General features: G+C 42.1%; 1 protein-coding gene across 1 annotated transcript; it reads left to right on the top strand.

Moving 5' to 3' along the window:
* Positions 1-12,265: 12,265 nt before the first annotated feature.
* Positions 12,266-13,972, top strand: LOC114389815 (probable mannitol dehydrogenase). The gene is made up of 4 exons (XM_028350545.1): positions 12,266-12,295; positions 12,848-13,378; positions 13,476-13,629; positions 13,842-13,972. The coding sequence occupies exons 1-4, from the start codon at positions 12,266-12,268 to the stop codon at positions 13,970-13,972; spliced, it is 846 nt and encodes a 281-aa protein (XP_028206346.1).

Raw genomic sequence — 13,972 nt, 5'->3', positions numbered from 1 at the left:
ATTAATGACTGGTTTAATAGTAATAATTTAAATAACAAAAACCATGGTAAATTTTTTTTTTCTTTCTTTTTCTTTTCTCATTTCTTTCTCTTTTTACCATAACTAGGTTTAGAAGGAAAATCCTCACTATAAAGTCCTGAATGGCCAGTTCACAACTCTATTCGGAGTCATTTCTTTCTTACCGCTCATAATTCTCTAAATTATTTTGCTGTTTCAAAAGGAAGAATATACCAGCCATTACTTTAGGTCGTCACGTGAAAATAAAAGGATAAAATACAGTCGATAAACTCTTTTACAAATAAAGTTGTGAATGCTTTCTTTTCAAATAACAAGATCGATCATAAATGCATTCATCATTTAAAGCTGTCCAAAATATGGGAGTTTTACAAAATATATAGTGTCATCCAGAGCAAAGGTGTCCATAGAGGTGGCTTCAGCCACAAGTATACAATAATCAAATTCCTATACATCAGGTCTACCCATACAAAAGCAAAAGAGTAAACCTAAAAGTCAGTCCTAGATACACCCACCCTCAAAAATACACAAAACTAATCCAAGGAGCTGTCCACTCCATCGTGTGCTGAAGCGTCCGTGCAGGTTCATCTGGATGCACCAAAGAAGTAGCCGTGAATCGAATGGTGCCCCGAAATCGGCACCTCGTGTTGCCTTCGAGGGTCTTCCAAGCTCCCTCTAGGCACTCTATCTCTACTCGATCACGGATTTGCTGCACCGCCATCACGATCTACAAGAAGGAAAAGAAAGGGGTAGACTCTTTCACAAGAATCTAACTGCACTGCACACCATTTGTCTCATAACCACTACATGCAAGTAAAAGGGGTATTTTAAGGCTTTCCATCTCTGGTAATCGATTACACAGCCTTGGTAATCGATTACCAGAGGCTAAACTTGAATTACACAGCCTCAGGACATGAAATATGCAATAATGCACTGTGTAATCGATTACACATGCCTGGTAATCGATTACCAGTGACCCATTCCTCTGTGTAATCGATTACACAGGCTGGTAATCGATTACCAGAGGCCTCCACAATGTTCCAGTCCCCTTTCTAAGCCTGGTAATCGATTACACCCCTTGGTAATCGATTACCAGAGGCTTTCTTAGCTTCCTGACCTCGTTTTCAAGCCTGGTAATCGATTACACCCCGTGGTAATCGATTACCAGAGACCATCCTAGTCTCCTGTCTTCATTTTTAAGCCTTGTAATCGATTACCCACCTTGGTAATCGATTACCATAGACCATATCTCACATATCAACCAAGTTTCACAGCTGGCCAGCCACCACAAGCCTCCTTGCTTTGTGGTCTTTGTTCCTTATATCTGTTGACTGCCAGGAGCTCGCCTGCTTAGGTACATCACAGGTTCTCACTGACCGACTATGCCCGGGTTGGGTCGGGATTGGTCAAGCTTGGTTTTGGGCAATAGCACCCCACCTGACGTCCCCAAGGTCTCCTGACCCCCGCGACATATCTCCAGGTACCACTCTGTGGTCAACAATAAAAGCAGGAAGTTTCACCCTTCAACACTTCCTCATCTCAAGCTTGTAGGATTATGGGGTACCCATCACATGTGGTACTAGGTGGCGGTCGGGCGATGGTGCACAACAAGCTTTCCACATCCACAATGCGCGCATAAACCCACCATCCCCTGTTGCCCACCTCCAACTGAGCTCACGTACTCCCACGTAGCCCATATCCTCGTTTCTCTCAACACCGGGTCCCCATCAATCCTCTCAAGCTTCCACAACATCCAAGCAATACAACATTCAAACAGCACAAGCTATCACAGCCAAGCAAAACAGAGCAAAGGCAGAAAACTCTGCTCCACACATCAACCAAAATCACAGCTTTTCTCACTTAAAGACCACAGTAACAATTCCTTCGATCCAATTCGTTAACCGTTGGATCGACTCCAAAATTTTACTGGAAGTCTATAGTGCATAAGCCTACATTTTGACCGTTGGGATCTACTAGCAAACATCCAGAACTCATTGTGCACTAGACTTTCCACAGCCAACCACCCACAAGCATTTTTCTGCACTTGTGCAAAATTCTGCTGCACAATTTCACAGCAAAAATTCTGCATAAGTGCATATTTCGAAAATCACACTTCCTCTCATCCAATCTTGCCCAAATCAATTCCTACAAGTCCCAAATCATGTATCAATCATGTCTAAACCAAATTCAAGCTTTAAAGCACAACAACACAGAATCTAGGCGTCCAACACCCCTCCATTCAATGGCTTTTCTAGGTTTGAAAGGTGAAATTTAGAATGAGGTAAATTTGAGGCAAACTCTCACCTCACACCAGTCCATAACGTCAATCTAAACATGCCCAAACTGGATTTACACCTAAAATTCCACCAAATCAAAATTTGACTCTTCAACACCCAATTTTGCCCTAGAAATGGCTCTTGGTTCACTTTGGTCATTTGTTTTTCTCTCTAGCTCAGCCTAACCTTTCTCACATGTCCTAAATGACATTTCAAGCTAAGATTAACTCACTTTAACCTCCATTTACCACAGAATTCAGACTTAGCCTTCCAACTCTCAAAGTCTCACTCTTTTTCCACTCATAACATCACATTCTCACTTTCTAACCTTAGGTTAGTTCTACCCTTCGTCTCTAACAGATTTCCATCAGCAATTTCAGCATATAAACATCACAAACATCATCACAAAAACCCTAAAACAGAATGGGTATGTTTAACTCATCCAAACATGGCAATTTCAACAAGCTTTCAACAAATGTCTTCACAAATAATCATCACACAGCAGAACCCTAGCAAGATTACCCATCATATCTCCCCAAAACCCCATACCCACGAAATTTAAGAGAGAAAGAAGTCCACCCAAACCTGAATTTTCAAAGTCCCACTCGTAGCCACGCACTTCACGACTCCAAAAAGGCTCTCCTTTCACGATTTGGGGCAGAAATGATGGCCAAAGGTTGAAGCTTTGTTGGGCAACAATGGTGGATGGGAGAAAAGAAGAAGAAGGCTGCGTGAGAGAGAGAGAGAGCTGTCTGAAATTTTGTGGGGCTGAGTGAAGAGAGAGAGAGTTGCTTTTTGGTTTTAAAAGAAAGGGTTTTCTCTTCTTTTCTATTATTTTATTCAAGCTCTGCCACATGTCCCTATTTGAGTGGAGCCAAAAGGGCCCACTTTCCCTTTTTACTGTGACCCACACTCAGCCACAAAAGTGAGAAAAATCTGACCTTTGAAACGCTAAAATCCTGCCTCGGTTTGCATGTCGTTTCTCTGATTCCAGTTTCTCGCGTTTCTCTGCGTCCGTCGGGGCCAGTTTTCGAAAGTAATCAATATATATATCAAAACGCTCAGAATAAAACCCCGAGCGTGGTTCAGAGGTTGGTTTCGTTAAATTTTAAGTTGCACGCAAAACGATGATTTTTAAACTAATTAATTAAGAATTAACCCATAACCTCCCAGTTATGGATTTCTCTTCCTTAATTAGTCTAACCCGCATATCTTGCCCCCACTATTCCTACTTCTACCAAGAACATATAGGCATAGACACTGAATAATACTTATATATATAATCATTCAAAATACATCGTCTTCAAAAATTCCGGGTAGAAATTTCCAGGATGTTACAATACTCCCACCCTTTTAGGAATTTCGTCCCCGAAATTAACTACTCTATGAACAAACTTGGGTACAATTCTCTCATCCTATCCTCCAACTCCCATGTAGAATCACCCTCATCGGTTCCCCACTGCACCTTCACCAACGCGATCTCCTTTCCTCTCAACGACTTCATCCTTCGGTCAGTGATCTTCTGAGGGTGTGCTCTATAGGTGAGGTTATCCTTCACCTGTACCTCGTCCACTGCAAGTATATGTGATGGATCTGGGTTGTACCGTCTCAGTTGAGAGACATGAAACACAGGATGCAAATTCGATAAACTCGGAGGTAAGGCGATATGATAAGCTACAGGCCCAATCTTCTTCAAAATCTGATATGGACCTAGATACTTGGGTGTCAACTTCCTAGCCTTAAGAGCTCTTCCGACTCCGGTTACGGGAGAAACCTTCAAAAACACATGTTCTCCTTCCTGAAAATCTAGTGGCTTCCTCCTTCTATCATAATAGCTCTTCTGCCTATCCTGAGATGCTTTTATCTTCTCTCGAATCAACCTCACTTGTTCGTTAATCTGTTGTAGCATTTCAGGTCCAAGAAGTACTGCTTCTCCATCATCATACCAACAAATAGGAGTTTTGCACTTTCGTCCATATAGAGCTTCAAAAGGAGCCATACCAATACTGGCTTGGTAGCTATTGTTGTAAGTAAACTCAATCAACGGCAAACAATCCATCCAGCTACCTTGTTGCTCTATAATACACGCCCTAAGTAGATCCTCTAGAGTCTGAATGGTTCGTTCAGTCTGACCATCTGTTTGAGGATGATAAGCTGAACTAAGCTTCAGCTTTGTCCCCAAGGCTTCATGTAGACTTGTCCAAAATCGCGAAGTAAACCTCGGATCCCGGTCAGATACAATACTAGAAGGAATTCCATGCAACCTTACTACTTCCTTGATGTACAACTCCACTAGCTTCTCCATTCTATACTTCATATTCACTGGGATAAAATGAGCAGATTTGGTGAGTCGATCAACTATGACCCACACAGCATCATGCCCACGACTAGTCTTGGGTAAACTAGATACAAAATCCATAGATATGCTCTCCCATTTCCATTCCGGAATCTCCAATGGCTTCAATTCTCCCGATGGTCGTTGGTGCTCAACCTTAGCCTTTTGACATGTCAAACATCTTGCTACATATTCAGCTGCATCTTTCTTCATGCCATGCCACCAAAAACTTCTCTTCAAATCTTGGTACATCTTAGTCATTCCTGGATGGAAACTAAGACGACTTTTATGCGCTTCCTCCAAAATCTTAACTTTCAAATCATCTAGAGATGGCACACATATCCTCCCCTTGAATCTAATTAACCCGGTCGTGTCCTTCTCAAACTCCACACCCTTATCCCCCATTACTTCTAACACCTTGCCTTGCAAAAATGGGTCATTCTCTTGAGCCTCGCGTATGTGATCTACGAATTCATTGGTGATCTGCAGCGCTCCCACACATAAGCTCTTGGGTCGCATCTCGATTGCTAGATTCAAGTCTCGGAACTCCTCTATCAATCTCTGCTCCAAACTCATCATAGTTGCAACATGTAAAGATTTTCGGCTTAGCGCATCGACTACTACATTAGCCTTTCCCGGATGGTATGAAAGACCAAAATCATAATCCTTGAGGAACTCCATCCATCTTCGTTGTCTCATATTGAGTTCCTTCTGATCGAACAAGTATTTGAGACTCTTGTGATCACTGAAAACTTCAAAACGAGTACCGTACAAATAATGCCTCCAAATCTTTAGGGCAAAGACCACCGCTGCTAGTTCCAAGTCATGAGTCGGATAGTTAACTTCATGAGGACGTAATTGACGTGAAGCATAAGCCACTACTCTTCCCTCTTGCATCAACACACACCCCAAGCCCTGCCCGCTTGCATCGCAATACACTTCAAATGTTCTCTTAGGGTCGGGCAAGATTAACACTGGAGCTGTCGTCAACCGCCTCTTCAACTCTTGGAAACTTTGATCACACTTCTCATTCCAGACAAACTTCTCATTCTTATGAGTCAACTTAGTTAGGGGCAATGCCAATTTAGAAAATCCTTCAATGAATTTTCTATAATAGCCAGCTAACCCCAAGAAACTTCGAACCTCCGTTGGAGTTGTCGGTTGTTGCCACTCCATAACCGACTCCACCTTGCTCGGATCCACCGCAACCCCGTCCTTAGAAATCACGTGCCCCAAGAACTGCACTTTCTCCAACCAAAAGTCACATTTCGACAATTTGGCGAACAACTTCCTATCCCTCAGGATATGCAACACAATCCTCAAGTGCTTCTCATGCTCCTCCTTATTCCTCGAATACACTAGGATATCATCAATGAACACAACCACGAACTGATCCAAGTAATCATGGAATATACGATTCATATAATCCATGAAAATAGCCGGAGCATTAGTCACTCCAAATGGCATGACTAAATACTCGTAGTGCCCATACCGAGTCCGAAACGCAGTTTTTGGGATATCTTCCTTCTTGACTCGAATTTGATGGTACCCCGATCGCAAATCTATCTTCGAAAATACCGTCGCTCCCCTCAATTGGTCAATCAAATCATCTACCCTTGGTAGAGGATATTTGTTCTTGATAGTGACCTTGTTTAACTGCCGGTAGTCTACACACATCCTCATACTTCCATCCTTCTTTTTAACCAACAAGACCGGTGCTCCCCACGGTGATGCACTTGGACGAACAAATTGTTTGCTCAAAAGATCCTGCACTTGTGCCTTCACCTCTGCTAGTTCTACCGGAGACATTCTATAAGGCGCAATCGACACTGGATTCGCCCCAGGCACCAAGTCAATAATGAATTCCACTTCTCTCTCAGGTGGCAATTCACAAATATCATCAGGAAAAACTTCTGGAAATTCTGACACCACCGGTATACAACTATCTTCAGCGTCCTCTTCCACATACATAGAGAACAACACCATGTAAGTTCGAACATCCTCCGTTCCTTCGTTGGCCGCATCCCCTTTCAATGGTTCACTTGGAACTACATCTCCACCAAACACTAGCATCTTCTCCTTACAGTCTAGAAAGATATGGTTAGTAGATAACCAATCCATCCCCAAGATCACATCTAGATGAGCTAAAGGTAGGCAAATCAAGTCCGCCATAAAAGATCGACCCTCAACAATTATAGGACACTTCAAACACACCCGAGAGGTGGTTACAGGCTCGCTCATCGGAGTAGACACCACCATATCATATGGTAACTCCGTCGCACATAACCCCAACCTCTCCACACATGCATGAGATATGAAAGAATGCGTGGCACCTGAATCATAAAGTACATCTAGTAGTTTATCAGCAATCAAACACTTACCCCGTATCAAATCGTCGGAGGCAGCCGCTTCTGGACCACTCATAGCAAACACCCGAGAGGGTACTTTTGGTCTTCCACCACTAGTGTTGTTGTTGCTAACATTACCACTCCTTGTGGAATTAGTGGGTCCACGATTGACGGTGTTGGAATTGGCAGTTACCGTCGGTCTCCCGGTTGCCCTACATTCTCGAGCATAATGGCCCACCTTGCCACAAACATAGCAACGACTCTCCTGTGTCTGCTGGAGCTGTGGGCAATTCCTCTTAAGATGTGGTCCCCCACACTGAAAGCACTGTACCCCAGTCCCCCTTGACTGGCTCATGTTGGAGGTAGCCATAGGTTGCTTCCCCTTGTTGCTAGCATACGGCTTCATCCTCTTGTTACCATTTCCTCTAAAAGGATGGTTCCTCTGAGGTCCTCCAACGCCTCTAGATTGCCTCTCCTTCATCTTATCTTCAAAAATCCTGCACTTTGTCACCAGCTGATTAAAATCCGTAATCTGCATATAACTAACCGCCTGTTGGATCTCCAACCGAAGCCCATTCTCAAACTGAGCACATAAATCTTCCTCATTCCGAGCATCTTGGTATTGAGGCCAATACTGCAGAAGCTCATTAAACTTAGCCGTGTACTCCCCAACAGACATGTTTCCTTGCTTCAAATCCAGAAATTCCCTCGCCTTCCGCTTCCTGAGATCTCGTGGGAAGTAATTCTCCAGGAATTTGCCCTTGAAGGCATTCCAAGGAATCACGCCTCCAGGTGCAACAAACGAAGGCTTCACGAACTTCCACCAATTCTCAGCCTCCCCTTGGAGCATAAATGTCGCATAAAGAACCTTATGCTCCTCAAGGCAACCCATCGCCTCGAAAATCTTTTCCGTCTCAGCTAACCACAACCTAGCACCTTCCGGATCATAGTCTCCACTGAACTTTGGCGGGTGGTTCTTACGGAAAGCCATGAGTCCCCGATACTCCGCCGGCTCCACATCACGTTCCTGCACTAGAGTTTCCAGCACAGCGGTGATGCGGTCAAGGACATCACGGTTCTGATCCCTACCACGTCCTGCCATACCTATCCTGTAGGGAAACTATTAGCACCCAAGAAACCCTAAAGAGAGAGTGTACCACACAGGCTATGACAGTTATAACAACATCCTTCTCTTTATACATACTTATACACACAACAATCCTGTGAATCAGTCACACATCCATGCTCAAGACAAGAAAGCAGAAATACACACAATGTGTGACTTAACGTCACTCCCCGAAACCTACTCCCAAGTTTCAGAGATACACAACATTCACATAGCAAGACCATAAACAGGTTCACTAGAATCCAACCTGGCTCTGATACCACCAATTGTGGCGTCCCTAAATTAATGACTAGTTTAATAGTAATAATTTAAATAACAAAAACCATGGTAAATTTTTTTTCTTTCTTTTTCTTTTCTCATTTCTTTCTCTTTTTACCATAACTAGGTTTAGAAGGAAAATCCTCACTATAAAGTCCTGAATGGCCAGTTCACAACTCTATTCGGAGTCATTTCTTTCTTACCGCTCATAATTCTCTAAATTATTTTGCTGTTTCAAAAGGAAGAATATACCAGCCATTACTTTAGGTCGTCACGTGAAAATAAAAGGATAAAATACAGTCGATAAACTCTTTTACAAATAAAGTTGTGAATGCTTTCTTTTCAAATAACAAGATCGATCATAAATGCATTCATCATTTAAAGCTGTCCAAAATATGGGAGTTTTACAAAATATATAGTGTCATCCAGAGCAAAGGTGTCCATAGAGGTGGCTTCAGCCACAAGTATACAATAATCAAATTCCTATACATCAGGTCTACCCATACAAAAGCAAAAGAGTAAACCTAAAAGTCAGTCCTAGATACACCCACCCTCAAAAATACACAAAACTAATCCAAGGAGCTGTCCACTCCATCGTGTGCTGAAGCGTCCGTGCAGGTTCATCTGGATGCACCAAAGAAGTAGCCGTGAATCGAATGGTGCCCCGAAATCGGCACCTCGTGTTGCCTTCGAGGGTCTTCCAAGCTCCCTCTAGGCACTCTATCTCTACTCGATCACGGATTTGCTGCACCGCCATCACGATCTACAAGAAGGAAAAGAAAGGGGTAGACTCTTTCACAAGAATCTAACTGCACTGCACACCATTTGTCTCATAACCACTACATGCAAGTAAAAGGGGTATTTTAAGGCTTTCCATCTCTGGTAATCGATTACACAGCCTTGGTAATCGATTACCAGAGGCTAAACTTGAATTACACAGCCTCAGGACATGAAATATGCAATAATGCACTGTGTAATCGATTACACATGCCTGGTAATCGATTACCAGTGACCCATTCCTCTGTGTAATCGATTACACAGGCTGGTAATCGATTACCAGAGGCCTCCACAATGTTCCAGTCCCCTTTCTAAGCCTGGTAATCGATTACACCCCTTGGTAATCGATTACCAGAGGCTTTCTTAGCTTCCTGACCTCGTTTTCAAGCCTGGTAATCGATTACACCCCGTGGTAATCGATTACCAGAGACCATCCTAGTCTCCTGTCTTCATTTTTAAGCCTTGTAATCGATTACCCACCTTGGTAATCGATTACCAGAGACCATATCTCACATATCAACCAAGTTTCACAGCTGGCCAGCCACCACAAGCCTCCTTGCTTTGTGGTCTTTGTTCCTTTTATCTGTTGACTACCAGGAGCTCGCCTGCTTAGGTACATCACAGGTTCTCACTGACCGACTATGCCCGGGTTGGGTCGGGATTGGTCAAGCTTGGTTTTGGGCAATAGCACCCCACCTGACGTCCCCAAGGTCTCCTGACCCCCGCGACATATCTCCAGGTACCACTCTGTGGTCAACAATAAAAGCAGGAAGTTTCACCCTTCAACACTTCCTCATCTCAAGCTTGTAGGATTATGGGGTACCCATCACATGTGGTACTAGGTGGCGGTCGGGCGATGGTGCACAACAAGCTTTCCACATCCACAATGCGCGCATAAACCCACCATCCCCTGTTGCCCACCTCCAACTGAGCTCACGTACTCCCACGTAGCCCATATCCTCGTTTCTCTCAACACCGGGTCCCCATCAATCCTCTCAAGCTTCCACAACATCCAAGCAATACAACATTCAAACAGCACAAGCTATCACAGCCAAGCAAAACAGAGCAAAGGCAGAAAACTCTGCTCCACACATCAACCAAAATCACAGCTTTTCTCACTTAAAGACCACAGTAACAATTCCTTCGATCCAATTCGTTAACCGTTGGATCGACTCCAAAATTTTACTGGAAGTCTATAGTGCATAAGCCTACATTTTGACCGTTGGGATCTACTAGCAAACATCCAGAACTCATTGTGCACTAGACTTTCCACAGCCAACCACCCACAAGCATTTTTCTGCACTTGTGCAAAATTCTGCTGCACAATTTCACAGCAAAAATTCTGCATAAGTGCATATTTCGAAAATCACACTTCCTCTCATCCAATCTTGCCCAAATCAATTCCTACAAGTCCCAAATCATGTATCAATCATGTCTAAACCAAATTCAAGCTTTAAAGCACAACAACACAGAATCTAGGTGTCCAACACCCCTCCATTCAATGGCTTTTCTAGGTTTGAAAGGTGAAATTTAGAATGAGGTAAATTTGAGGCAAACTCTCACCTCACACCAGTCCATAACGTCAATCTAAACATGCCCAAACTGGATTTACACCTAAAATTCCACCAAATCAAAATTTGACTCTTCAACACCCAATTTTGCCCTAGAAATGGCTCTTGGTTCACTTTGGTCATTTGTTTTTCTCTCTAGCTCAGCCTAACCTTTCTCACATGTCCTAAATGACATTTCAAGCTAAGATTAACTCACTTTAACCTCCATTTACCACAGAATTCAGACTTAGCCTTCCAACTCTCAAAGTCTCACTCTTTTTCCACTCATAACATCACATTCTCACTTTCTAACCTTAGGTTAGTTCTACCCTTCGTCTCTAACAGATTTCCATCAGCAATTTCAGCATATAAACATCACAAACATCATCACAAAAACCCTAAAACAGAATGGGTATGTTTAACTCATCCAAACATGGCAATTTCAACAAGCTTTCAACAAATGTCTTCACAAATAATCATCACACAGCAGAACCCTAGCAAGATTACCCATCATATCTCCCCAAAACCCCATACCCACGAAATTTAAGAGAGAAAGAAGTCCACCCAAACCTGAATTTTCAAAGTCCCACTCGTAGCCACGCACTTCACGACTCCAAAAATGCTCTCCTTTCACGATTTGGGGCAGAAATGATGGCCAAAGGTTGAAGCTTTGTTGGGCAACAATGGTGGATGGGAGAAAAGAAGAAGAAGGCTGCGTGAGAGAGAGAGAGCTGTCTGAAATTTTGTGGGGCTGAGTGAAGAGAGAGAGAGTTGCTTTTTGGTTTTAAAAGAAAGGGTTTTCTCTTCTTTTCTATTATTTTATTCAAGCTCTGCCACATGTCCCTATTTGAGTGGAGCCAAAAGGGCCCACTTTCCCTTTTTACTGTGACCCACACTCAGCCACAAAAGTGAGAAAAATCTGACCTTTGAAACGCTAAAATCCTGCCTTGGTTTGCATGCCGTTTCTCTGATTCCAGTTTCTTGCGTTTCTCTGCGTCCGTCGGGGCCAGTTTTCGAAAGTAATCAATATATATATCAAAACGCTCAGAATAAAACCCCGAGCGTGGTTCAGAGGTTGGTTTCGTTAAATTTTAAGTTGCACGCAAAATGATGATTTTTAAACTAATTAATTAAGAATTAACCCATAACCTCCCAGTTATGGATTTCTCTTCCTTAATTAGTCTAACCCGCATATCTTGCCCCCACTATTCCTACTTCTACCAAGAACATATAGGCATAGACACTGAATAATACTTATATATATAATCATTCAAAATACATCGTCTTCAAAAATTCCGGGTAGAAATTTCCAGGTTGTTACAATAATAAAGCTCCAAAAAGAGCTATTCTGAGAGTGGAAATTGTAGTTGACAAGGAGAGGGACAAAAATAGCCACCTAGGGACACCAAAATAGGTGAATTGACAAATGGAAGCACTTCATGTCCTGAAATCTTCTTTTTTTTTTTGGCATTTCATGTCCAATAACCAATTCTTTATTTGGAAAGTGCCAAAATCCTTAATGTAACATAATCAAACACACTTCAAAAACTATAACATGCCTAATTCAATCCACAACATTTATGGATAACAACCCAAAAACAACAGCTAATGTAAATATCCAGTCACAACTTGCATTTGAAATTACCTGGATGACTGTCTTTGATACAACAAATGCTTCAATCTTTTTCCAGTCACTGTCAAATCTGATACAGAATGAAAAAACAAAAAAACAATGAGATAATGTAAAAGGATGGTACTAAGGCAATAAAAGGGAAAAACAAACAAATAACTTACATATCCTAAAATATAAATTAGATATCCTAAAGCTTTTTAGATATGGGAAAACATGGAATAAGCTTTACTTCTTGGATATGTTTTATGTTATTGTGAGATGTTCAAGCAGCTTAAATACAACACATCCATAAAGTTGTTAATCTTGTGACCTGTTAAAGAGCTTGTACTTTGAGGATCAATATAGTTGTAGTTTATTTAGTTTGATAGCAACTATAGGATGCTTGGGAATTGTTTAGTTGTGCTCATTCCATGCAACTTGTTTCCATTTGAAGTATATGATGAATTTTTGAGCATGCATAACATGCAGCTAGGCACGAGGAATTATAGTTTGACATATAGAAACCTAAATTCAATTTGATTCTAATTAGTGTGAGAAATGGTGCAGGCACGAGGTAGCTGGTGTAGTGACAGAGGTGGGAAGCAAAGTAGAAAAGTTCAAAGTTGGAGACAAGGTTGGTGTGGGATGCTTGGTTGATTCCTGTTGCACCTACCAGAACTATGATGACAATCTTGAGAATTATTGTCCTCAATATACGCTCACATATGGTGCCAAATATAGAGATGGCACCATCACATACGGAGGCTACTCTAACTCAATGGTTGCAGATGAGCATTTTGTGATTCGCATTCCTGATAGCTTAGCACTTGATGCTACTGCACCTCTTATTTGTGTTGGCATCACTGTGTATAGCCCTCTCAGATATTATGGACTTGACAAGCCTGACCTACATGTTGGTGTGGTTGGTCTCGGTGGACTAGGTCACATGGCTGTCAAGTTTGCCAAAGCTTTTGGAGCTAAGGTCATAGTAATAAGTACATCACCTAGTAAAAAGGATGAAGCAATACAACATCTTGGAGCTGATTCCTTTCTACTAAACCGTGACCAAGATCAGATGCAGGCAACTATATATATGCCAATGCCATGCATTTGGAATATTGTGAAAATATCAAAATACACACATTTCTCTCAATTAACTAATGTTGATAATTTCGTAGGGTACAATGGGTGCTTTGGATGGTATTATTGACACAGTTTCTGCGGTTCATCCTCTCTTACCTCTCATTGGTTTGCTCAAGTCTCATGGAAAGATTGTAATGGTGGATGCACCAGAGAGGCCTCTAGAACTACCAGTCTTTCCTTTACTTGCTGGTAAGCATGTGAAAAATATTTCCCTTTATAGGATGCAGAGCACATGAAAGCATATGTGATGATTCATATATAAGAATAGTTTAGTGCAAAACTTAAGTAGATTGATGCCAATTAACTTAGGTACTATTTAACATAATTGGCAAGGAGAAAGATAGTTGCTGGCAGTCTGATTGGAGGGTTAAAGGAGACACAAGAAATGATTGATTTTGCAGCGAAACACAATGTCAAACCTGACATTGAAGTCATTCCTATGGACTATGTCAACACAGCAATGGAACGACTCCTTAAAGAAGATGTTAAATATCGATTTGTTATTGACATTGGAAACACACTGAAAGTCTGA

The sequence above is a fragment of the Glycine soja genome, chromosome 16 (assembly GCF_004193775.1).
Source record: "Glycine soja cultivar W05 chromosome 16, ASM419377v2, whole genome shotgun sequence".
Classification (NCBI taxonomy): domain Eukaryota; kingdom Viridiplantae; phylum Streptophyta; class Magnoliopsida; order Fabales; family Fabaceae; genus Glycine; species Glycine soja.
This window is presented reverse-complemented; position numbering and strand designations above follow the sequence as displayed.